The 27,576-nt window shown below is 37.5% G+C and overlaps 2 protein-coding genes across 3 annotated transcripts in view; one reads left to right on the top strand and one right to left on the bottom strand.

Moving 5' to 3' along the window:
- Positions 1–1,947: 1,947 nt before the first annotated feature.
- LOC111572642 (secretory carrier-associated membrane protein 1) lies at positions 1,948–18,530 on the bottom strand. Of its 2 annotated transcripts, none has more exons than XM_023276396.3 (9): positions 18,317–18,530; positions 14,300–14,377; positions 12,339–12,446; positions 11,406–11,517; positions 9,745–9,873; positions 6,412–6,571; positions 6,194–6,295; positions 5,383–5,500; positions 1,948–5,293 (listed from the first exon to the last, which is right to left on the bottom strand). In XM_023276396.3, exons 1-9 carry the CDS (start codon positions 18,371–18,373, stop codon positions 5,144–5,146), a joined length of 1,014 nt encoding a protein of 337 aa, XP_023132164.1. In that variant the 5' UTR covers positions 18,374–18,530; the 3' UTR covers positions 1,948–5,143. The 2 variants fall into 2 exon arrangements, with proteins under 2 accessions (XP_023132164.1, XP_035806942.1); XM_035951049.2 differs by lacking the exon at positions 18,317–18,530 and adding an exon at positions 15,366–15,503.
- A 1,675-nt stretch (positions 18,531–20,205) lies between these two features.
- Positions 20,206–27,576, top strand: part of ap3b1a (adaptor related protein complex 3 subunit beta 1a) — a 79,256-nt gene continuing 71,885 nt past the window's right edge. The window contains exon 1 of the mRNA XM_023276389.3: positions 20,206–20,502. Within this exon, the coding sequence (XP_023132157.2) occupies positions 20,375–20,502 (128 nt within the window). The 5' untranslated portion in view covers positions 20,206–20,374. The remainder of the gene's footprint in view (positions 20,503–27,576) is intronic.

A 27,576-nucleotide genomic window follows, 5' to 3' on the forward strand; every position in this document is an offset into this window, starting at 1 on the left:
CAGCGTGGACCGGAGTTCGGTGTTGTCCCTCTGCAGATCCTCGATCTGCTGGTGGGTGAACTCCAGGCTTGCTTTCAGGTCTTTTATCTCCTGGTGAAGCAAACTAAGGATATCGAGCTTCTTATTAATAGACACGAGAACACTTACCTGGATATCCGTGACCTCCAAGTCTTGTGTGTCTGTCGAGGAATCTGCCTTCTTCCTCTTGCTCGGGTTGGCGTCTTCCATGGTGCACCGGACGAAGTAGTCGTCAATAAAGTTCTCAAGGTCCTCGACTGTGAGCACTACCGTTTCCGATCTTGAGCAGGCTATTTAGTTAGGTTGTTGTTTTTTATTTATTTATTTTTTTAATACAAATACGTCGAGACAACGGCGATTTGTTTACTTCTCATCTAGCAGCTGGGAGCCGCCATGTTGAATTTCGTCACTCTCACTGAATCTCGCGATCTCACAGCATCTCGCGATCTCCCGGACTTTCTGCTTCTCCAGTGCCTCCAGTAACAAGAAATGATAAAGCCTCAGTCTTTCCCAGACTTTCCCCCTTTTTCACCCACGTTTAGCCTCACTCACCCTCTAGCCTGGCTCCATAGGAAAGCGTTGGGGACGCCGGGGTACCAGGGGCCCGAGACAGAGAGTGAGGGAGGGAGAGGGAGAGAGACAGAGAAGGAAAAGGAGAAAAAAGAGAAATCTCTCCTCGAGTGAGAGACGGGGCCATGGTGGAAGAGAGAGAAAATCTGCCCCCGAGTGAGAGACAGGGCCATGGAGGAAGAACCTCTCTCCAAGCGAGAGCCCGCCACACCATCACACCATGGCCGCAAAGGGGTGGGCGGGTGGGCAGGAGGAATACCAGGGGCATGAAGAGTGACTTAGGAAACTAAGACTGACTCGGGACACCAGCGGCACGGATGACTGCAGGGCTACCAGGGGCACGAAGAAGCTCCGGGGTACCAGGGGCACGGAGAAGCTCCGGGGTACCAGGGGCACGGAGAAGCTCCGGGGTACCAGGGGCACGGAGAGTCAGTTGGGATGCCGTCTCTGCTTCTGCTCTCTGCGTGGCTGGGGGGGCTTAATTGTGGGTGAGCAGGGTTGAACAGAGAGCTGGGTAGAGCCAGGCTGGGTCAGGCCTGGTTGGAGCGCACAACATGGGTGGACAGGCTGTCACGTAGATCCAGGCGTGGAGCTCCTGCCGGTCCGGGAGATCCGGTCATGAGTGGCGTTTTCCAGGCTGCTGAGAACCGGGCCAGCCCTGGCATGGGTGTGTTCATTTCTCTGTCTATGCATCAAAGGGTTAACCTCCAACATTTATCAAAAACTACAAAGGTACAAACGCATGCTGTCTGAGTGGGGTGATTCTGCTGCTGGCTGCCACTTTTAACATATTTCCACTTATGTGACCTTAAGCTCATGTTCATTGATAACTACTGACCTCATCTGGTTACTGGCTGATATTGCAAGCCTGCTTAAACTTTTTGCATTCAATTCAGTTTATCCCAAAATGATTCATAGCCATTTAGGTTTACAGTGAATTTTTATTCGACCCAACCAACAGATTTCCTCTGGCTGGAAATGGATTTCTCTATGTTGTTTTTTTGTTACATGTATGCCAAAAATTGTTCATACCTTTTGAAATTGTTGCCAGTTTTTTTTTTTTTGTTTTTTAAAATGCAGCTTTTACAAATGGTCTGAATGGTCCTGTAAATTTCTACCAAGTTCTAGGTAATTTAGTACAATGTACAAAAAAAACAACAACATAGAAATTAAGACTTGTCACTTGCTTGTGTTATTTTCAGGCAGATGAAGTATGTTGATGAAACAGTAATTAACCATAAATCAAAACTTGGCATGGGTTTAAATCATTTTGACCTTAAGTGTTCAAAGATGTGCAGATTTCTGTTATCTGGAATTGCTACATCAAACTGCAAATTTAAATCAAAGCCATGAAACGCATACAGAAGAAGAATTTTATTCAGTGTTAATACAATAAATATACAAAACTCAAACTACTCAACATGCGACTGTAGGTGAAACCAGAGTGCATCTTAAAATTACACCAAAATTTAGAGCAAATAGCCAGCCATCTGTAAATCATACAAAATATACAAACATCCCTTAATATTTATCCTCGTTAATTTCAATAAACCTTAATTATTAGAGATGCTTATGAGCTTTTTCATTTAATTGTCAGTGTTTCTACCGCATATCAGGAATAATGAATATGATTATAAAGCACAGCTTGAAGCCACAGTCGGTCTACAGTACATCACACAGTTCACATTGCATTGCAGTCTATCACCTTTCTCACTTTATTTTTAACCGAGTCAAAAATGACCAGAAAAATCTGTAGGTGCTATTCAGTCTGTATTCTTTTCAAGAATAATCTCTATCTGTACTTAGGCATACACATGTACCGATCCAAATTAGGCCAGTGAGGAAAATAAAAACTAAAGCAGAGAGGCTTAACAGATTTGAAAAAATCTCTGTAGGAAATCAAGAAGGATCCCAGACCCACAGCCAGACTCTGCCCTGCACACAGATTAAGACTTAAGGCCAAATTCCCCCTATTTACACTCCTACACAACATAAACATACAAACTCTTCACTGGTTTCAACATGAGATGCAACAGAGATATGGCGCACAATCAGACAGTGGAAACTGCTCTGCAGCTCATACAGTATGTAGAAAAAGACACATTCGATGACTCTTCAGCAGGTGAAATGCATTGAAAAATTTTGCTGATTCTAAATATGATCAAGAAAGAGAACCGTTTGATTGTGGGTTTGCTGGAGTTCAGTGATAGTTCATCCACATTTTTAAATTTATGAATAAACAGGCGATTATAACAACTTACATCAACATTACTGCCATTTTTTGTCATCTTTTAAAATACTTTTATTACAATAAAACACGTTTTTAAAACCAGGGGCCAATTGAACTTTTTACAGTCTTGTATAACTTCGTCATGCAAGTGAAGAGTATCCTGAGTAAAGCTGAGGTAAATCTCCAGCACGCAAGAACAGCTGGAGACGAATTATACTTTCCTCTTCAAAAACCTGTATAAACATGCAGCTGTATACAGAGATAGGTGGATCTCTTACTTTAGGTGTCATTCATTACTGTCTTTTCGAGGAAATAACACAAAAGGTAGACTTCATGTGAAAACTAAGCTGAACTCAGCTGGTGCATATAGACGATATGAGTTGATGAGCAAAAGAAGTGAGGGCATTATTATAAATATCATTCCACTTGCACCGAATGCAGTAAGTAGACAAAGAATCTAATGTCCAGATTTAAAGTGCAACTTGGTGTTATTTCACAATGGAAATGTAAATCAATATAGGCAAAAGATTTCAAGCAAAGAAGGACTTGAGAGAAAACTTTAAAGTGATAACTCACTCAAAATCAAACACTGTTTGAAGGCAGGAGAGGTGGCTGTTTAAGGTCTGTAGATGATAGAGAACAATGACTGTAGTCGGCTTAAGTTTAGTTTGTCGAAACCAAGCGACACATTTTTACATAGAAGAAAATCAAAACAATATAATCTGCTTTAACAGTTAGTCAATTCTGACCTGATGATGGCATAAGATGAAAAGTCAAATATTTAAATGATAATAATTCACCCTGAGGGGACCGTGACTGTATGTACTAAATTTCAAAATAATCCATCCAATAGTTGTTAAGACATTTCACTGAAAGAATTCTCATGGTGGCTTTAAAAGGAACATTCACAGATTCCTGAAGTCATTACAAGTAATCAGCAGATTTGCAACAATTAACTGATTAGTGGTCAACGACTGAATTAATCAACTATTTTGATTTGCGTTTAATCAGTTTGAGTAATTGTTGAAGAATAAAAGAAATTCTTTACTCCTGTATGATGAAAAACTGAATATCTTTGGGTTATGGACAAAAGAAGACATTTGAGGGCATCACTTGAGGTTTGAGAAACACTGTTCGACATGTTTTACATTTTATAGACTGAACAACTAACCCATTAATCAAGAAAAATAATCATTAGTTGTGTGTACCTAATTTCATGACAATCTAATCGTTCTTGAGCCATTTCACTAAAAGAATATTATGCTCGCACTAGAGGAAAAACAGCAAGAATAATCATCTGGAGAGATAGAATTTCTGTAGAAATGAACCAGGCAATTTGTCCAATAGCTCTTGACATAAGACCACACCACTATTAAAGCTACTAATGGTACATTTTTTGCTAGTAACTTCTTAAATGTGATGATTTTCTGTTTTTGTCGTCCTTGCATCATTGTAAATTGAATATATGTAAATTGAATATGCTTCATTGCAGCGAAAACAGGTTGCAGCCCTGCACTCTGCTTTGATGAGTGTTTGATACTTGAACAGATAAGATTTTAGGTGAAGCATCACTTGAAGGAAGTTAAGACTACACACTTTCTAAAACCTAATTCTGAGGAAAGCAAAAATTAGAAGGCAAAGCAGTGTACTGGAATGCACAGCATTCATCTTCAGCAATACAAACTCACTCCACCAGGGGTCAGTAGTGTTAAGTTATGCACTGAAAACAGCAAAATGGATCAAAGAATGCTGCTACGTGTGCACTATCTCAAGGTACCAGATGGCTTCCAATAATAAATTAAGTTAAAAATAGAAAGTGGTGATTAGATTGATAAATCAAAAACCAGCAGAAGCCAGTGTTGTGGGGGCGCAGAGGATTTCTGAGCTGGTTTACGGAGAGAAATGCCCAGTTAGGTTCAGAGAGTCGGTACAGCTACATTAGAATCTGTCTACAGAAGACAGACAGGCCTCGAGGCGGCGGCGATGACATTTAAAAAAGGCACACAAACATTCATTTACACATGCACACAAACCCACACAGAAAAAAATGAAGTGGAGCACGCTGGTTGAGTGGTACGAGTGCAGCAGAGGTGAGGAGTCCCAGAGTGCACCATGTTGTTGGGGGCAGGTAGAGTAAGACAGAAGAGCCTGTTTGAATGTTCTTAGTAGTTGTTTTCTCACGCTGACTGACGTTACAGACCATAGCTGACTGGACGGTCAGCTGTAGCGCCCTCACATAAACCACAGTCCATGTGTTCAAACAAGGCTGTTGTAAGTGGAAGATGGATGCAGAGGGGAGGTGAGGGCTGGACGGAGAGATGCCGATCAGATCTGCTCCTTGAGGGTTTCCTGTGCAGCCCTGGAGGCAGCGTTAGCAGCAGCCGTCTGGACTGTCTTGTTGGACATGACGCCTGTGGCGAACTCCTGCTGGGCCTTCTCAAAGCTGGCGCCGGTGGTGCGGTACATTCCATGGACCTGAGGTGATGGGGGACAAGGGAAAAGTGAGGACTGAAGTGGCTGTATAGAGGCTACATGAATGTTGTCTAGGTTTGTTGTGTGTCTACCTTTTTGAACATGCAAAGGGACATGACAGCCAGTGAGGTAAAGAGAGCAGCAATGAGGATCATTATTATCCCCACTGGGATGTTCGTATTCAGGCCAGTCAAAGCTGAGATCCACCCGCTAGGGACAAAAAGATCATTAGAAGCGTAAGTCTGGTGATCTATGTGTTTTTGTTATTGTCAACAAATCCTGCAAAAATACCACAACGACCAATAACCTGACCACTACTAAGTCTTAATAACATCTTATTCTTCTGAGCCACAAACATCCTTCACTATGATGACCATTTTAATTTACAAAATAGCAAAAACAGTTCCCAACAAATGCACTATCAGCTTATATTTGTGGGACATTTGCCAAAAACTGCCGTTCCCTTTTGATTAAAAAATCATCTTGCCTTATTTTACTCTTTAAATAAAATATGTATGTGTTTGTGAACTGTTTGCAGATTTACTTCAGTCAAGTAATTAATGAAGTTACTGGTTGTGTTCAATGTGCATCAATATGCATGCTTTGCAAACACTCATGATCTTGGCACACAAACACACATTAACAGTGATGTTTCAGGACCACTATTGGTCCTAAAATTGGGGGAAAAAAATCTTTCCCAAATTGAATCATACAACTACATCATCTAAGTATGCTGACTGTGCATACCTATCTGTCAATGTGATTGCATGCAGTTCAGAACTGAGCCATTTTGAAAGTGAATGGGAACTGCTACTAGGATGCTCATCAGATTAATGGAAAGATGTGCACAACTCAAAGGGGCTCAAGACTGAAATCCAAAAATGTATGTTTTCAGTGTCTCACCTGGCGCCCCAACCAGGGATGCCAACAGACTGAAGAACATAGACCCCAACCTGGCAGATGTACACGAAGAAGAAAACAAAGAATCGGAATGAGCTGTCGCTCCTGCAGAAAGACAGAAAAACAGAATATATTAACAACATAGTGGGCACAGAAAGTTCACCAGCTGAGTGTTGTGTTTCTACATATAAAGTAAATACCTATTGGTTTGGGACGTTTACCTGAATGCACCATAAAGTGGCCTGTACCAACATACAAAAGAACATGGTGTGAAGAGTATAAACCAGAGGATGGCTAGGCCAAAGTCCACCCCACGACTTCCATCCACAATGAACCAGGAGAGACAGCCAATCATGTTAGCCAGCAGCGTGCCAGTATGAACTGAATTAGGAGGAAGAGGAAAGAAATGTGCAGTCAGTATCTGGACAGAGTGCTCAGTTAAAAAGCGGAACAGTGTCGGTGAGTAACTGTACATGTCAGAGTTTGGAGAGCAGGTTGTGTAATGGCTGAAACAACAGTGTCCAGTGTCCTGCCAAGCTGAGTCCTGTATGAAAGTGTGGAAGTGGATGAAACACTGATGCTTAATATTTCAACATGTAACACTGCGCAGAGTCAGGAACTGAACACACGCACACATTTAATAATTCATCATCACCATTTGTTCTCGTAGACCTAATATTGGCTGCACACTGTTGTACAAGTACTGAGTCTGTTTGACTCTGGGGATTTTACACCACTGTGGGAAATATGACATTAGCCTGCTGGTTGACACACCAGAACTAAACGGGGGTAGAGGGGAGACATTTGTGCTGACGTGTGCTCAACATTCTTCTCTACCTGAGCTTAAAAAAGATCCAGTTTGTTGAACTTAAACACTGTGAAATTCTTTGCTTTTATCAAACACTACTCTGTCTCTGAACCAACCTTGAAGCAATCATCTGACCAAGTCACATCACCAGACCACATGACTGCACTGCATGCATTTGTCATGTGGCCAATGAATTTCAATTTAAGCCATTCATTCTCTCACATACAAATACACACACGAATGGTTTCCTTTCTGTTTTCTCCCACCATTAGAATTGAACTGTAAATGCTGAGAAGGGAGTGTGTGGAGGTTATTTGGATAAACTAATTTACAACTGATTTGAAGAAAATTTGTTAATCATTTTGTGAAATACAAAAACTGAACTGACTATTGTAGTCTTATTTAAGATTCATAATTGAGTATAAGCATCTCATGTCTTTGGAGTTATGTAAAAGTTATTATTTATTGCATTAAATCCAAATAGTAGGCCATGAAATATTGAAAAACTGCATCTTTTATCTTCTATCGGTTCTTTTAATCTGGAGGTAAAGACCTTCAAAATGTATGGATGCAGTATATGTGAACATGTCAACTGATTAGTGTGTATGGCCAAAAGAAATATTCACAATTATCAATTACTAAACTGCCACTCATTAAAAATAACTTTGGCTTTGAGGCGTTCGTAGTAACCTTAACAGATTAAAATCATCACATGGTCAAGAGCCAGGCTAAGAAAAAAGCAGGAATTTAGATGGTTTCTCTCATTATGGATTCATTCTAATTAAATGTACAAGCAAAATAACATCAGTATATTGTTACTTTATATTAATTAATGAAGCAGAAACATAACAGCCTTTTAAACTCATTTAAAGGAAACATTTACAGAATCATAAATATCAGCAGGCAGCCATTAAATTGTTCTTTTCCATTTGTGACATGCAAGCAAGAATTCTTCCAGCAGGTTTTATTGGTATGAAATCCTTCCAATCGGAAATGGGATGGCACTAAATCAAGATGTGAGCTGGTTTAATTTAAAACCACAGTGTGAAATTTGAAGTAACCACATTATGCATTTTGGGTTTTTCCTTGTGTATTATACGGCTCCTTTTTTGTGCACATAAAAGGTGTGCACAGGCCAAAGTCCACAACAAAGTTATGATCTCGCACAGAAAACACTGCTCCTGAAATACCTTGTTAGAAGTTCTGGATTTTCTTCTGTTACTTATTTACATCACTGTGTAATACATTTGCATAATTCCTGCCTAGCACCTAGTTTGGCATACCTTCAAACTAAGACTGAGCAGTTGCCTTGGAGTTCGCCATTTTTTCCGCACTAGACCTGCCTCTGCCAGAATTGCATCCTTATTCTCATAGATGTAGGGCTACAGTATAGAACCAACTTGGTTCACTTTTGTGGGACCAGCCGACCAGTCAGAGCAGAATAAAGTTTGTCAGGAGAGTTTGCTTTAGACAGAGGGTGAGACAGGAAGTTACAGCAATGCACAGGATGAGAAAAAGAATATGTTTTTTGAACATGAAAGCATGCAATTATATTCTACTAGACCACAAAAGTAACAAAAAAAAGGTATAGAATAGGTATAGAAAAGGGACAGAATATAGCCTCTTTTAGACCCAAATCTTACAAAATAGCAAAAAACACATAAAACGCTTTACAAACACTCTTAATACGAAAATGCTGATTTCTTTTTTTAAACAAAGCTGAAAGATGACTTTAAGGACATGATAATAACAATTAAGGAATTTATTATACATACACTACCGTTCCAGAGTTTGGGGTCACTTAGAAATGTCCTTATTTTTGGAAGAAATGCATTTTTTTTCAATGAAGATAACATTAAATGAATCAGAAATACAGTCTAGACATTGTTAATGTGGTAAATGACTATTCTAGCTGGAAACGGCAGATTTTTAATGGAATATCTCCATAGGGGTACAGAGGAACATTTCCAGCAACCATCACTCCTGTGTTCTAATGCTACATTGTGTTAGCTAATGGTGTTGAAAGGCTCATTGATGATTAGAAAACCCTTGTACAATTATGTTAGCACATGAAAAAAAGTGCGAGTTTTCATGGAAAACGTGAAATTGTCTGGGTGACCCCAAACTTTTGAATAGTAATGTACCTTCACTGAGAGAGCCCTGTGGTGCTACAGAGATGCTCCTGTCTACAAATAATAATCTCAAGACATAAGGGAACATGCATGCTTGGTGCAGAATGAAACAAAACAACAATTAAATTTTTACAAAAATAAAAGAGCGAGTTTTCATGGAAACATGAAATTGCATGGGTGACCAAAAACTTTTGAACGGTAGTGCAAATGAATTTAGGACTTTTTGAGGATCTGCAGACAGGCCAGAAACATGTTTCTCCCGATGGATGTTTGGATGAAATAGGGCTGCAAAGCTTACAAGACTCTTGGCAGTCACTTCTTTTAATTATTGTTGGGCTGCAGTTAATGATAATTTTCATATCTGATGAATCTGTTGACAATTTTTTGATTCTTGGATTAAATGTTTTGAGTCCAAAGATATTCTCATTACTATCACACAAGACAAAGAAAAGCAACAATTCTTGATATTTCTGAGTAAAGTTCGTAAAGTTTTGCATGAAAAATAAATGAGGTGTGCCTTTGATTAATTCACTGCCTTTGGACAACACTGGGTCAATACAATGCAGCAGGCATTCAAAACAGTAGTGGTTGACCTAACATAAAAAGTTACTTACACATCCACAGGTAGTACATGATTTTAACTGTCTTCTGAAACTCTACAGGAATATCCACAGTAATATCGTGGTAGAAACAAGGACCCACAGGGAACTTCTCTGGGAGGGGAGGCCAGTTGTTTTTCCTGCCTGGAACAGGAAAACAAATGTCAAGTTTGTGAGTTACCTATCAGCCAAGCTTGGTTCAAAAATATTAGCAGGTATAGAGAAAGATCATGTATGCAAGCATGGGATTTAAACAGTAAACCAGTTACTGCAGTGCTTGAAGACACATTCTGCTGATTCCCTCCTTGGTTTCTTATCTGCAGGATAAAGTAAAAAACCAAAGCTGCTCTCTAGAAGAGATATGGGAATTTAATCCTCTGAACAAGCAGTTTCCGGACATTTTCTGCTCTCATCAATTTTTCCTCACTACAGGGAGAAAGAACTCAAAAATGTCCTCTGTGCAGTATGACAGTTATGCCATAAATAATAGAAATAATAATTTTATACAAAAAATAAAAACATATAACATGTACAACATTGTGTCCACAGGTGTTACCAATACCAGGAAAAAAAAGGTCTCTACAGACGGCAATATTTTAGCTTTTTATGACTTGTTTTACGATGTTCCTTTATTTTTAATGTTTACTGATTTTACATGTAAAGTGTCTTTGAGTGTTCTAAAAAGCGCTATACAAATAAAATGTATTATAGTTATTATTTAGATTTTTACCTCTACAAACTAGGCATTCCTTACACTACACTGCACATCAACTATAAAAGATATTTCACCATGCCAAATGTATCTTCCAACAACTAGCTGACAACTTGATCCTCCTTTAACCATTTATGAACCGTGCTGCATTTATTTTCCTCTTACTCTCTAATTTGTTTCCATACTTTTGTCCCATCTCAAAAAGTCTCTGAATTGGTGACTGACTCTTCAGTTGCACTAAGCAGGGCAGAATTTTTATTTTTTGCAGAATCTGTTGCACACCGTCTATTTTTGGCAAATATTTTGAAAGAGAATACGTGATTCTGATGAAATGTTGCAATTTTAAGCTTTGATTTGGTTAATTTGTCTGATGGTATGTAACGCATGATGTGTTCAAAGACATTCTGAAAATGGAAAATCAAATGAGTCTTTCTGTTTTTACAGTTTTTCGCTCTGTTAAATGGGGTCACTGGCAATTTATGAAGGCAACATATTTTAACAAAGGTTTTGGGTTTCAGGTTTCAGTTTGATTCCTTTGGGAGAATGCTTTTTTGGTTTTTGGTTTCTCCAAGACTACAACTTGTCATTTTTATATTTCTGCTTGTCTACATATTAAATTAACAAGGTGGATTTCCTACCTTTGGACAGGTCATCTGTTTCCAGGCTTTTTTCTAATCTAAGCTAAACTGAGCACCTACAGCTTCCAACTTCATATTTACATTTAGAGTACAGGCATGAGAGTGGTATTGATCATTTCATGTTGCTCTCTGCAAGAATCAAACCGTTTCTCTGAATTAGGATGTTCCATCAAATGTGAAGCTATTACATGCTTGACAGTTTTGGAAAAACAGAAAAGCTGTTGCTGGTGGACATCATCATTCTGAGCCATTCAGGGCATTTAGAAACATCAGTTTTTGCTGTGACAGCACTGATCTGTAGCTGTGTTTTGGTGGCTGTTGCTGACCTCCCAAAGCAGTGAATGACTGCATCTCTCTCTCCCGGCGGTCCAGCTCTGCAGCCTTCCTCTCCAGCTCCTCCTGTCTCCTCAGCAGCTCAGTGGCTGCTTGCGACTGCTCCTGTATACACAAAACAACAGATATCAGCTCGCCTAGCTCAAAAGTACAAACATTGGTTTTGCTGACTTCTTTTTCTTTTCTACCTCACTAGAAATGTTCTGGTTCTAGTTTTTGAATTAATCCCAGTATCTGCGGGGGCAACACCAGCAGGAGGCCCCACATCATAACAACGTTCTCCCAGGAGTCCGCCTTACAAACAAACGAGATGCACTATCACAAGTCATTTCCTCCGCCAGCGGCGATTTCTCTTTAGTGCCGTGTCTACCTCAGCTAGAAAGCCTAGTCACAGATAGAAACAGCCTCCTGCAGAGCTGCTTTTCTGTCCGCAAGCTCAGCATGAAACCAGCTGTCGTGTTAATACATTTTCTGCCTTTGGTACACTGTCAGAATCTCTGCTGGTGATGCTGGACTAAAGTGTTAGACATGGCACAGTTTGCTTGCTTATACAGACACAGATACACTTAAAATAACATCAGTATGGTGATGTGTAAAGTCATTGTCCGGTCTTGCCTCTGCTCTAGCTTCTGTAACTCAAAGCAATCTGTCATCTAGCATTTCTTTCATTCTGTAAAAATGTGTTCCTCAGATTTACTGCCAATATTCTATGACATCTTTAATAACAGCTGTTCTAAGTGTAGTGGCAAGTTTTACTTCTAATCTAGACACTAGTCTACAAGCATGTCTAAATGCATTCTTGTTAACTATACTCGTACCAGAGACCAAGAGTTAGGTTTTATTACTTCTGCAAGATTGCTCTATAAAGCTAGTGAAAACACTGGTGTTTTTTTGGCTGTGTGAGCTCCAGATGTGGTCAATATTACCTGTGCCTGAGGCTGTGAGTAGGCTGGAGGCTCCTCTGTGGGTTTCATGATGGCAGGCTGTGTGTTCATGGTGGGGCCTGCAGTTTTGGGTGCCATACCTGCAGGCGTCTATGAAGGAAACATTCGCATTTACAGCCGGCTGACAGAGTCTGATAATGCTGTGACACTGCAAAACTCCACACAATGCTGCTAGAAATGCTACATGAGGAAGCGACTTTTTCTAAAAATGATGAATATTTCCTAAAATGTTGGCCTCTTTACCAGTGATAATGATCAGCAGCAGTAACAAGAACAAAAAGCAGCATTGTAACCGCAAGTAGTATAAGCACTGTTGGTCCACAGTCAGTCATAAGTTGCTGTACTTAACGTGGAAACTGAAAATATGAAAAATATAATTCAGCTTACATAAAAATTCTTAACCTTACATTTATATATAAATATTTCTATAAGTTATTCCTATTTCTGTAATAGAGATCACTTTTGTTTAACATCTTGTGGTTTAAATTGTGCCATAAAAACAATAATGACTTGAATAAAATCAAATAAGGAAAACAGAGGATTTTATTTTTTTTATGTCCAAGAATGTTGCCAACTAATTGGAGCTTCATGCTAAAAAGCAGAGCAACATAAATTTGAAGAACATTTATATACAGTATAAATATTTCATCAAAGTATGAACGTGAGAAAGACAATGATGGTGACAGAAAGCACACAAAAACATTCAGTAATGGGTTGAGAGGAAAAAAAACTCTGTAAACTGTCACCAAGAGAAATGCTGCATTTGTTTGGTTTCTCTCTCTAATATAATTTTGTAAGGTCTTGACCTTAATATATGAAGCGCACAGAGATGAATAAATAAATAAAACTGAATGGAACGGAACTGAATTAACTTCTTAGAATCTATCAAAATGTGTTTGTTTGGCTTTGTAATAATATTATGATGTAAGCCACAATGACTAGTCAGTTAGTTCTCAACTGGATTGATCAATCAGTGGTTTTAATAATTGATTAATCTGGGACAATCTGATTCCAGCTTCTTAACTTTGAATATTTTCTGGTTTCTGTACTGCTCTATGACAGCAAAATCAAATATCTTCAGACAACAACACAAACAACTAATCAATTAAATGGAGAAAATAATCAGAAGATTAACTGACAGTGAAAATAATGGTTAGTTCAGCCCTCGTAAAACTCACTCTACTCACTATCAATCACTTTAATGGATTTTTCTAGAAATTGGACTTCTCGTTGAAAGTTCTTCAAAGTAGTAAATGGACCTTTAACATTAGAGTCAACACACTTTCAACACATTGTTAGGTTGAAGTGGTGTCTTCTTAAAATCCCTTTTCACAAATAGAGCATGTTTATTTGCAACTATCCTCTTAAATAAAAATCTCAGATGGTTGAACTTGAATAACGTTTAAGGCTAAATATATCGAACTATCTACTATTTCCAATGAAATAATAAGTAAAGGTTATCTTAAATGAATTAATTAGTTCATGGTCTTATGGTCCTTATATCCAGGATGGGAACAGCTAACCTAATCAATGCCATAATGTTTGGCTTTTATCTTATGCAACTGCATGCTTGTACTATATGTAGTGAGAGCGAACAAAAACAAAATTCTAAAATGGGACTGTTTGAATTATCAGCAGTTTATCTTTTTTGGGTTAACTGCGCAGTGGATTAACACAATAGTCCACTGCTCTTTGGTGCTACACTTGTTATATTTCTGTGTGAAAGTTATTGAGTGATGGGATGTATTTATACAGTAAGCTCTATGGAAGAACTCATTTAAAATTGAATACAATTTTGAATTAATGCATCTGACTGACAAAACAGATAGGAAAGTTGGAAGAATAATATAAGGACTGTGTTAGAATCACATAGATCTTTCATCATCTGAATTTCCTGCAGATCTTTTTGATGCTTAATCTATTTGCTGTTTAAAACTACTCACTGGTTTGGCATCTGTGAAGGGATTGTACTCCTCTAACCCTGGAGGAGCCGCCGGTCTCACTTGTGTTACTGATGGATCCTGGAAAAAAAACAAGATTAAAAGGTCTCGCTTTAAATGAGCTAAACATAGAACATACAAGAGAGGCTTAATAGACTAAAGCAATGAATCTGAAGTGACAACAGCACTTTTGATGTGTCTTATCTTTGTATTTCAACCAAGGACAGCAGCAGAAATCTCTACGGTAAGAGTAAAACGGCTCATGTGACTGAAAACACCCTCCATTATTCTGCCACATCAAGGCCAAATGGCTCTCTTTATTCAAAACCCAACAGGCCTATAATTTAATACTGGCAAAGACAGGATGATTCCAATAATTTTCACAGAAAGGTGGCTATAAATAGACAAGTCCATGAGTTTCAGAAGGCTGCTGGCAGCTAAAGACAGAAAAAAAGGGAGATTTTGTGTTTTTCTAGTTGCAAAAAAAAGAAAAAAATTCTAAAGCACTCTCCAATGCTTTTAACCACCTTCTTGATTTGCAACACCAGCATATTTAAACAGTCCTGTTCACAAAGGCTACTGAGTGACACTTTCACTAAGGAAAAAAATACAAATTACAAAACAGCATAAAGCAACAACAATCAATTCTACACTGGTAAGCCTTTCTGCACTAAATTTTAATGGGTGACGCTGTAGTTCAGCTATGCACAATTTCTTAGAAATAAGGCAGTAACAATTACTCAGTTGGTTGTCAGTAATTAATTCAATTGATAAATTCTGATTCCAGCCTCTTAAATTTGAATATTTTCTGGTTTCTTCCCTCTGCTGTGATGGTTACAAGATATTTCAGGACGTCATCCCGAGCTTTGGGAAACACAGATCGACATATTTCACCATTTTCTGACATTTTATAAACCAAACAACAGATTACATGACAATAAAAAAAATGACCGTTAGTTGCGGTCCTGCTTTAATATATTCTACTTCAATTTGCATATAAAAGTCCTGTTCCGCCAGACATCACTGAAGCTACGCGCTTATACAAGTTTTTTTTCTCAAGTAAGCTCACCATCAGCTGCAGTCAGTCATGCACTAGTTTCATTAAAATTGTTGCTCAAGATGAATATCCAATCGACGTATTCCTCAAGTGCTATCCTGATCCAGTCTCAGTGCTGTCCTCTCACTGTCTCTCTGACTCTTAAATTTCTAGGAGCATATCTTCCACTGCCATACACACACACACACACACACACACACACACACACACACACACACACACACACACACACACACACACACACACACACACACACACACACACACACACACACACACACACACACACACACACACACACAAGTTGTCACCAGACCGGGGTCATAAATATTTCAAGGAATGCTGTGTTTAAAATTTAATGCTGCCCCTTGTGTGCAGCCAAACAAACGCATGCATATTCACTAAAGTTTGGACATATACGGAGGTAAAAACCGCCATGCATGCTCCACCTGTTGCATCATTTATTTTCTGGTTATGGGTTTTTTTTTGTCGCCCAACAACACAAAACCTTGTGAAGTTGTACTTGCCACAATAAGACAATAGAAATGGTGTTGTTGTGCATGAATATCACCTGCTGATGACACTTTTTCCAGCTTCAAAACCAGCTCTGTATGGCTTCCACACCATTTCACATTTGATTAAGCTACTAAAACTTACAGTGTGAGATCTGTGCTGCCTTACAACATTGTTTTATTAACTAACATGGGAGTTTAATTCCTGTAATTAGCCCACATCCAGAGAAATAGGCCAAAACAGACTGAACAATCTGACGCATGACTGGCAATGATGAAGTTGAGAAGGAAAGGAGCCAGCAGGGATCCTTACGCCACATGTCGCCATGATGGCACCATATGATTTCATGAACTATTGAAGATAGCTCAAAGAAGGGAACAAAGCTCCATCTATCCTCAGGCGTAACAGTGTGAGCCAATAAATGACAGGAAAGTTGCAGGACAGCAGGAGCTCACTACTTCATGTCAGTATGTTAATGAACCCCATGAATAATTCACTTTTCCTGTGTCTGTAGGGTCAAACTGTGCCTTCAGCTTCTTCCCACCACAAACTGAATTTAAAAAAAAATAAGAGTTTCTGCAATAAATTAAAGCTACTAAACTGGAAAATTCTTATTTTATAGTCATGCACTCATGGACAGCAGTTACTTATCAGTCATTTTAGGCATTTGTTGTGAAAAATACCACAGGATATTTGCACTGCTGTCAATATCTTTTTGATGTTTTTGTTGTTTTTTCAAGCAATAATGTTAAATACGCGCTGATTTCTGTTTCCTAAATATGAGCTTTTCTGTGTAATATGTGACAGTAAATTGAAAATATTCAATGAGCAAATTGAAGATGCTGCAGTTGCAGAAACTCTGAATGCCATTTTTCACACCGTTTTGGACATTCTATTTTAAATGATTAATCAGCTAATTGAGAAAATAATCTGCAAGACAATAAAGAAAATAAAAGTCAGTTTCAGCACCTATCTAAAATGAGTTGTTCTAGTTCTACTTCTAGTTGGTGGCTGGCTAAACTATATTACCAATTTTAACAATTTATTTTGAATCGTGATAGCTTAATATAATTTCTGGAACATCACAACCAGGTGATTAATGAAATAATAATAATGTCAAATTTGGATTTACAACATTTATCACGAGTTTTGTATAGATCCTTAGGATTTTAATACTCATGTGTATATTAAAGAACGTAAACATCATACTTAAAAAGAAACTCTCTACCTAAAACCACCTTTAAAAAAATATTAAAAAAACAAACTTCTATTTTGTGTCAAATATTCTTGTTGGCCCATATTTCGGATTTATGTGTAGAGAAGTTATGTTTACATTTACTCAACAATCAGTGATAAAATAATGCTGAAAATGTTAATTATTAATCATTTTCATCAGTGATTGTTCTCTCAATAATTCTTTGGCTGATAAATGTCAAAATTGCACATCACAATTTCCCAAATCAAAAGCTGACATATTTTAATTACTTATTTCGTTCAACCAACAACCAAAAACTTAAAGATATTTGTTGAAATACAACAAAGGAACTGCTCGCAATCACATCAGAGCAACTAGAGGTTGGCAATTTAGCTTGAGAGATGTTTTAAAAAATGTAATCAATTATCAAAATTGTTCCAAAATTAATGTTAAGCTCTAATGAAAGTTGCTAATTAGTTGATGCCCTTTTGTACATGTTTAGAACACCTGATATGATGAGTGAGACAGGGAGGAACAGGACATGATCAAATGAGTACTTTCAGAGTGATGACACACTGTAAACACACAAGGCTGTACTTAGTCACATGCCTAAATCAAGCAAACAGCACAATTAAGACAAGACACTAAAACAATGTTCAATCACAAATTCTCTGTTTATGAGAACTGGTTCTTCAATGGCACTCACATTGTTCTATTAGTAATGCCATCCCTGATTTAGTAAAAAAAAATCCTATACGCAAACATATCAAACATTCATAAAAACAGGAACAACTTTTGAACATAACTTCATCTAAATACAGATAACTGGCTGTATAAAGGGAGGGGGGTGACACGTGGAAAGTTAAAACTGAAAGAGTGTCCTCTAGGAAAACACTGGATTTAACAAAATACCACCCACCCAACCTGCTGCAGTGTGAATCACAGCCAACACCTGCTGTACCACCAGGGAGGCTAACTGAAGGTATCGAGCTAGCTATCCTATTATTGCCGGATACATTTGGATGTTGCGTAACTCCTGTGTGGGAAAACTATATCAACATCGACAATAAATTAAACCTTACCAACAAGTGAATGAATAGGTTTGGCAGCTTCTAAATTCAAGCTACCGTATCACAGCGGCTAAAAACACACCAACCAGTGCCTGAGTTTTAGGGCTAACTCAGGCCAAACTGTTATTAATGTGAAATAATGCAACAGCTAACGCTAATGCGGCTAACTTAGCTAGCTAACGTTACCTGAAAAGATTTGGTGAACTCCGGGTCCGCAAACGGGTTGCTGTCGAAATCTGACATCTCCTCAGAGGACGACTAATTCCGTTAAATGAGTCTCTGAGCTAATAAATATCCCCAAAGTCAAGGCCGGATACTTTAAAAACGACCCTCAGAGAGGCGAACGCAGGAGCTGGCACGGTCGGAGGTGAAGTCAAGTGTTTACCGTGTCCAGAGATCCTATCAGAGCGGAGGATTGGTCACCAGCAGCGGATCTGATGTGACATAACCAGACGTCACGCGTAAGTGACGGAACGTCAGTTTGTACGTCTGAAAAAAAACAAACAAAAAACGTCCACATTCAGACTTATTTTGGCATACAAATGTGAAAAATAAAAACAAATAAGAAAAAATAAAATACAAACAGGTGTCACCGCCCAAGTTACAACCTGAACCAAGGGCTGTGGTTGCAAAGAAATGTATAAAAATATTATTCATATTAAATGCATTAGATTGAATACAATTACTGCCAATAATACTGAAAAGGTATTTATAATTTTAAATATGTAAGTCCACGTCTCATTATTTTGGCTTTAAGCGCATATTTTTACTCGACTGGATTTGTACATGTTATCACGCAACTGGAGCATTTTATCTCAAATTTGTGATTTTTTAGTCCCATATTTTTATTACTCTTGGTCTTAGTCAAAAGTTTCACTTTTGTCTCATTATTGTGCCCTTTTACATTTATTTATTTATTTTTACCATAAAACACTTATCTCACAACTATGACTGTTTTTATTTATCTCAAAGTTGTGATGTTTTTATAGATTTAGCTTTTAATCTTACCATGTTCCCTTTTTAATCGCTCAATATCGACAAATTATCCCAGATTTTTGACTTTGTTTTTTTATTTACTTGGGATCTCATATTTTAAACCTACCAAGGATTTGTTTTTATTTTAATATCATAATTTTGAAGGTTTGTCTCAAAATTCTGACTTTTTATATCACCTTTGTGACTTTGTGGTCTTATAATTTTTTTTACTTGTTTCACAATTTTGACTTAATCAAAAGTTTTACTTTTTAGTTTTCTAATTTTGATTTTATTCTATTATTGCTTTGGTTTTTTCATCTCATAGTATTATGTTATTTCACATTTCTGATTTTGTCATATTATTATTATACTTTTAAATTATCTCAAAGGTATGAATTTTTTTGTGTGACATTTTTGTCTCATTCTTTTTACTTGTTTCACAGTTGATTTGTTGAAAAGGTTCATTTTTTTGGTCATAATTTTGAATATTTTTTATTTTTAAAAAAAAGCTTTCTTCTTATTTAGACTTCATGCTCACATTGTTTTTACTGGCCAGTTTTATACATATGATATGTTACTTTGACTTTGAACGCATTTTCTTATTCCTTTTATCTTAGAAATTTAATATATTTTCACATTTGTTTACTTTTAATTTCCTATTTTGTCTTCTTGTCTCAAGGTGGATTTTTTTAATGAATATTTTCTTGCTTTTTCACAATCAATACTAAGTCAAAGGGTTTAGTTTAGAATTTACAATTTTTTTACTTAATATTATTATTTTTTGTCTCAAAATTATGACTTTCATGTAATATTTTTTGCTTATTATTATTATTATTATTATTATTATTATTATTATTATTATTATTATTATTATTATTATTATTATTATTATTATTAAAAAATAATTCAATGATTTTGCTTTTTTATCTCTAAATATTTGCTGTGTAAATAAAATGTTTACTTGTCATCGGGTTGTCTTGTATGGAGGTTTTAGTTCATGCTTTGTAGATATAGAAGCTGAGTAGAGTCTCTTCTAGTCGTCGTAGATCTATGCGGCTCTGCAGCTGAGGCTGTCATGTGACTCCAACTTGTCCAACTCACACTTCCGCTACTGCGTGTAAAAAGTTGGTGAAATCTGGCAGAAGTTTCTCTCTGCTGTAAATTTAAACGCCGCGCTGCGTTCACGTCTCGTCAAATTTATGAGCAGTTTGTAGCTCGAAAGAGAAGCAGAGGAAGTTTTCTTGTCTGTCGCTCGTTTGGAAGCTCAGCATGTCGACGGGAGCCTTGTATAACGACCAAGGAGGAGCGGAGGCTGCGGTGGAAGCGGGGCAGGAGAGCACCCCGACCTCCTCCGGCTCCGGAGCCGCCTTCGGACTCTTCAGCGCCGACTTTAAAAAGTAAGTTAGCTCGGCATGTCTTCCATAAACCAAGAGTTTGGGTCATGTATGACCGAGTTAGACGGTTATGTTAAACTTAACGCGACTCGGTGCTGCTGAGGAGAGGTCAGCATCAACACACTGATCACAAAGGACTGTTAGCTGGTAGAAGCTGCTGAGCTGCTCTCTGTCAGTTATTATACGTGACTTTAGGGCCTGTCAGATAACTGCTGATTTCTGCTAGTTGAAATGAAGCCACTGTAGGCAGGGGAGACAGATTATGAGGAAATGGTACACTGGACACAGACATGTCAAAGGCCCATCACCCCTCCTGCATAGAAGCAAGACCCCCAGGTGGCCACACAAAATGACAAGTGAAATGAAGATGTTTTTCATCCCAGTTTGGTCATTGTGCATCTTCAGTTTTTTGTCACTTTGCAGTGGTTTTGCCACTTTGAGGATCTCTTTGTGGTTATTTTGAATCTTTCGTGGTCCTCATGTCTCCCATTGCAATTGTTTTTTTGTCTCTTTGGGGTCATTTTTATTCATTTTTTGTGCCACTTTGTGATCTTTTTGAATATTGGTGGCACTTTGGTTGTTGCTGTGTGTCTTCTTGGTGTCATTTTGTGTTTGTTTCCATCTCTGTGTAGTTGTGTTGTTCTTTCTTGTGGTGGTTTGGCATCTTTCAGTTCTTCTCAAATGTGTTTTTTTTTTGTAGTTGTCATGTTTGGAGTCATTCTTGAATGTTATAGTGGCTATTTTTTCTGTTTTTGCAGTCGTTTTGTGTCTCTTTGTGGTCATTTTGAACCTTATAGTGTCCGTTTTGTCTCTATGCAATCATGTGAGTTTTTGCAGGTGTTTGGCTCTCTAGTTGTTTTTTTTCCCTCTTCTTGCAGTAATTTTGTGTGTCTTTTGTATTTTTTGTATCTTTTGGTAGTAATATTGCATGTCCTTGTTGTCACTTTGTCACTCTTTTTGGTTGTTTTGCATGTTATTGTGATCATTTCGAATGTTAGTGTCCTGTTATGTCTATATGCAGTTAATTTGTGTTTCTTTGCTATCATTTTGTGTTGGTTGGCATTTTTGTCTGGGTATTTTGCACTGTTTTTTTTCTCCAGGTGGCTTTGCATCTTTTAGTGGTCTGTAAATGTGTTTTGTGGTTGTTTTTATTTCATTCTTTAAGTCATTTTTTGCCTCTTATTTTGCACCTCTGGGTTAATTTTGTCATTATACATTTCCAAAAGTCAAAGGTAACATTAAAACTAGCAAATGTTAACATTTTTGCTTGAAAACCAACTTAAACAATTATTCTATTATCAAAAGTGCACCAGAATAGTGTGAAGAGAACCAATCGTTTGCAACTGATTAATCCCTCATCATGTTCTGCTGACAGAATCATAAAAGCCTCATACTTTCACATATAATGTGCAGCAACAGTAGTAGTAGACTTAAGGAAATCGAGTGGGAAAGGTCTAAATTAGCCTGAGCAACAAAGAATGATTAACCTTCTTGATCAGCATCAGTAAACAGATCTTTAACCGGTTCAATAAGGCGCTAATCATTTCACAGAGTGCTTCATATAAAGCTTACAGTGGGGATTTTTTACTCTGAGAGTCAGAAAAAATAGCACAACGGCTTCAAACTGTAATTAACTCCACATTTTTATTCTGTTCTTTTGTCAGTGGTTGAGCTTCTTACTGTTTAGAAGAAAGTGTAGCATAATCTTAGTTTTTCAGAAGACTGATCCAAAATTTTTGAAAGCAACTTGCAGCAAAAACTGATTGGATATCCTTCTTCATTTATCACTATAAGTGTATTATTATTGTACCACCATGTAATTGGGCAGCAGTAACGTATCTGTAAACCTACAGGTGGACTGGACTGACCACAGCATGCTTTATTATCTGAGTTTATCTTAGAACACCTTCCTCTTTTAATCCTCTGAACGTCAAGCAGTTTTTGGGAATTCTTTCCTCCTGTCATATCTTTACTCCCTGTGGGCTCATTTTTCACTTCAATTTTATGTCCTGCTCCTAACAGCACACATGTGGTTAGAAGTAGAGAAACCTCAAAGATGTCTTTTGTGCAGTATAGGATAGTTAAAAGGCCATAAATAATTTAAAAAAGATAAGATTCTTTGATAATTTATGTTGCAAAATTGTGTAAATATTCAGTTAACATATACAATATTGGGCTGCACAGTTGCTTGGTGGTTAGCACTGTCGCCTCACAGCTAGAAGATCCCTGGTTTGCATCCCAGCCTAGGCTTGGGATCTTTCTGGGTGGAGTTTGCATGTTCTCTAGAGGTAGACCGATATATCGGCCGGCCGATATTTTGGGCCGATATACGGACTTTTTTCAATATCGGCCATCCGCCGATATTTACAAATAAAAAGCTGATTTGTGATCAGGCACCCGTACGGGCAGCTGCCGCGACCGCTTTTCCCTTAGAAGGATCCCCGGAACTCAGAGAGCGGAGCATGAGCGGAGCGAGTGAGCCAGGCAACAACAAGCCTAACCCTAACCACTTTCAGGTTACTTTTTAATTGTATTTTTTGTAAACTTTAAGTATTTTTTTTATGTTATTGTACTTTTTCACTTTTTGTGTTCAATAAATGTTAGAGTTCTACTAGTGTATTTAATTTGTAATATATACATGTATATACTTTTAGTGTTTAAATTGCCTTTTGTAATCGATGTGCTTTTAAAAAAAAAATTATATCGGCCTTAAAAATCGGCTTCTACAATCGGCTTTAGATATCGGCCTTTGAAAATCCCATATCGGTTGACCTCTAATGTTCTCCCTGTGCATGCGTGGGTTTTCTCTGGGTACTCCAGCTTCCTCCCACAGTCCAAAAACATACTGAGGTTAACTGTTAACTCTAAATTGTCCGTAGGTGTGAATGTGAGTGTGATTGTTTGTCTGTATATTCAATTCAATTCAATTTTATTTATATAGCGCCAATGTATATGTATATGTAGCCCTGTGATAGACTGGTGACCTGTCCAGGTGTCCCCTGCCTTCACCATAAGTCAGCTGGGATAGACTCCAGCCCCCATGACCCTAATGAGGATTAAGTGGTGTATAGATAATGGATGGATGGATATACACTATTTTTCAAGTGCTCACAAGTGTTGTATTCCAGGAAACAATGGGTCTCCACATGCAGTATAGAGACATTTGACTGGGACTATTTGCATTTTTACAACCTCTACAAACGAGGCGCTTTTCACGCTACTCTGCACATCAGCTCTAGAAACATGTTTCGTTTTACATCTTTTTGGCTGTGCATTTCCTTGATCAAAATGTTTCATTTTCCTCTTAGTTTCTCTTGTCATCTCCGCTCTGCTCTGTGTAAACAGCCTGCACTTCACCCCAAAGTCCCTGAATTTTTATCATTTGACTGTTCATTGCAGCCGAGTCAACAATGGTCTGTCATCGGCGCTACAGCGTCTGTTTAGTACAGACCTTTTATTTTTGGTGATTTTTTTTTTTTCAATGAGACAATTTGAATATAGTGATTTCAATGAAATATCACAATTGTAAGGCTGTTATCATGTACGATACATTCAAAAAGAGCCGAGAAAGAGAACTTATTTAAGAGGAACTTTTAAAATCGAGAAATCCTGTAGAGAAGAGGTTGTTTAGTTGGAAAACCACACTCTAAACCATGTTTAATCGGTGTCTGTGTAGTTTCTCATTCCTCCAGGTCATGGTTATCCAAAAGTTGTTTAAATCAATCCAGTGTTGTAAAACTGAAACTAAGCTATCAGTATTCTCGTCTGATCATAGAGTTTGATTTTCATCTCCTGCCACTAGAGGGCAGCCAATAATCAGTGTAACCATCCTTTGCTTTTTGTAATTTCTTGCAAAATCAACGATTTTCTTAACTGCTTTGGTTTAATGCTCTCTGAGAGAAGGTACACTCTGCACCTGATGTTCAGGTCTACATGACACACTTTCAAATTTGAGCTGCTTATCTTGTTCTTCAGCACTTAGTGTAAGTAATGTAGAGTCACTCCAGTAAGAAATATAGCATGCCTTTACATTGTTTTACATTCTGGCATTTTACATTCTCTGTGAAAAGCTTTCTTCTGCTTTGAAACTTCAAGTGATGTTTTTTATATCACTGATAAAGACTCATTTGTGCCACTTTAATCTTAAATGTTGCTTACTATGCTGAAATTAACCTTTAAGCTGTCTCACATGACCATCAGTTAGGGGAGGTTAGGTCATATGTTTGGCCACCACTAGGCCAAGCTGAGAGACTAGACAGAAAATACATGATGAGCGTGACAGATGCTTCTGACACGTACAAACATGTCTGTCTGACATAATTCACAGTGCAAGTTCAAATTGAAAAGACATGTTTAGAGGCTGGTCTGCAAGAAATGAATCAAGTTTTGATTTTGTTGTTTGGAGTCACTGAATGTTTGCTGCATGTGAGGAAAAACGCAGCATTCTTGTAATACCCTGTTTACTTAAAGACCTTTTTCTTTAGTCTGGGAGCTCTATGCCAGGCAAAGCTTGGAAGCATGTGACTAATTTATAATCTGTGACCGAAGAGATGTTTCACTGTGGCTGAGTGGTTTGGTTAGATAGATTTATAATATGATACATTATTACTTGAGTCACATTATTGGATTTTATTCAGACTTTATTTCAACTGAGTTTGGGTTGAACTGTTTGTAAATGAAATTTTAGTTCAGTGAACATTGCTGTTGTTGAAAGCAGGCATTTCAACCAAGAAGAACTGAAAAAGGCTGAATAACAAGCAAATGAATAGACTTAAGTTTTTTCTATCGAAGGTTTTCACTGTCTTAAAGTTTGAACTCTTGATTCAGGGTTAAACAAGAAGTGGTTTTGGTGCATATTAAACAGTTATGTATTGTTTTCAGGGTTCTGGCACTAGTTAGATGAGAGTTGAATTTATTTTAATTATTTACTGTACAAAAACATTTAAAAACATGGAATCCATATGTACAATATTTTGCCCACAATCAGATGTAAAATTTACAGATTTTGATGAACTAGCTGAATGTAAATGTAGATTTGATTAATTTTTGCTGACGGAACCAAACATCACACAGGATTAGTTCAAGGACCATTTGATGTTAAAAAAATCTGACAATCACTTCTGTTTTTACAGTTTCTGGCCCTGATAAATTGTGTAGTTTTGGTGATTTTTTTCTCATTATCTTTTTAATTTGAGATATTTAAGATCCCTTTCTGTTCTGACTGCTCACCAGTACTGTAGTCTTGTCATGCTGTCTCAAACCTTCCCTTTGGCATGCCGTCACAGAGGTGGATCCAGATCGTTTAACAAGAACTTACACATTTTCCATGCGTTTTGGCATGCTTGATAGAACCAAAGCTGGCTAAGCTGCATTTATTTTCCTCCAGTTATTTATGAGCACAGTGTGACTTACTCCTTTTTTAAATTCCATTATTTTGAGGTCACATTTTCATTTTGGGTTCCTACACTTTATTAAAAATTTTATGTTCTTGTAAAAATATTTTTTCTCAGATGTTGCAGCTGCTAGTATAAATTTATTAAAAGTTACTCTTTGCAGTGTCAAGAATGAATGTTCAGTGACAGTTTTTAATTCAGTGGGCGAGTGTTGACGTCTTTAGGAAAAATGTAAATCTACAATTGATGACACCTAGGCCATATCCATCTGTCTGATGCTTGTTGAGAGTGTTTTGTGAGAGATTGTGCAAAGACAACCAAGCTAAGCTCATTTTTATTTCATTTTGATAGCTTGATTTAAACTGAGTCACACAACTCTGTTTTTTCTTTGAATTTGTTCAGGAAAATGTGACTGCATACCTTAACGCAGTTGAGGAATGTAGAGAAATGTTCAGACCACATTAGTCCTCTATGCTGTGTATGAAGTCCTTGTATTGTGCTACAGAGGCATATCCCACACCAATAAAAAGGCATGTCAGACAGTGAGCTAACCGTGTTAACCGGGACTCATTGAGTTATTCTGCTGTGCTGATATCTCTCCAAGTTATCAAATGTTGCACCACAAGAACGGAACAATGAATCCTGAGCAATAAAAACATAGAAACAGTTGACATTAGTTGATGCAGTGATATTTTAAGTCAGATGCATGTTAGCTAAACTTGCCAAACATCTCTCTGCTCCCTCTGGCACTTTGACTGCTGTGAATGACAGTGATTGGTCATGAGTTACTGTCGGTGTCAGGCAGCACTCTGAAACATGGCTGCAGCATTTTCCTTAAGAAAAATGCTAAAGATGGAATTTTATTTTACTGGAATTAATAGACAAACAGTTCTGGTAAGCCTTAGAAAATCCATTCCATGCCTCTAGCTGTATTGGCAGTGTGTTACAACATGCAGTACTTGCTGGTGAGGCCGATGGCCACATGAAAGACACTAACCTCTACAGTCTTTCAGCTTTTTATGTCTTCAAAACCTGAAATGGAATCATTTCCAACTTTAAACTGACCAGTCAGTCTGCACAAAATCTGAAAGTGATGTACAGGAAAAGCAGAAAGTACAAGAAAGCAAATACAGAAGTTTAAACATTGTATAATAACACACAAAATGGATTTTTAGACTGCATGATCTGTAATCAAATTAACCGGAAATCACACTGGAATAATGACAAACCATATTATGAAATGTGTTCTGTCTGCACATATTACACAGCATTAAATGAGATGGATACACATGTGGCTCTTTTGTGATAAATATTCATTAGCAGACTGCCATGACTATATTATATTATAATCAATCTCAGCAGTGATGGAAAAAAGATTTGAAAAGCTCATCAGCCAGACGTGATGCATGTATTTAGCTTTTAGATGTGTTTAGGTTTTGAGTTAGCATGTTGAACTTAACCTGGATCATATATGTAAAAGAAATTATAGTTTTAGATGCTGCTGACAGAAATTAAACCCACGTTTAAGCATTATATTGCCATTTAATAAATGACTCATAACAGAATACATTGCAGTTGTGAGCACATTAAAGATCATTTTTGTGGATTTATTAGTAAACAATGTCCAATAGCTATAATTTCTCCTGTCAAGACATATTTTGTCTTATTTCAGCTGTGTTTCATT

This window comes from Amphiprion ocellaris, chromosome 17, assembly GCF_022539595.1.
Source record: "Amphiprion ocellaris isolate individual 3 ecotype Okinawa chromosome 17, ASM2253959v1, whole genome shotgun sequence".
Classification (NCBI taxonomy): Eukaryota; Metazoa; Chordata; class Actinopteri; family Pomacentridae; genus Amphiprion; species Amphiprion ocellaris.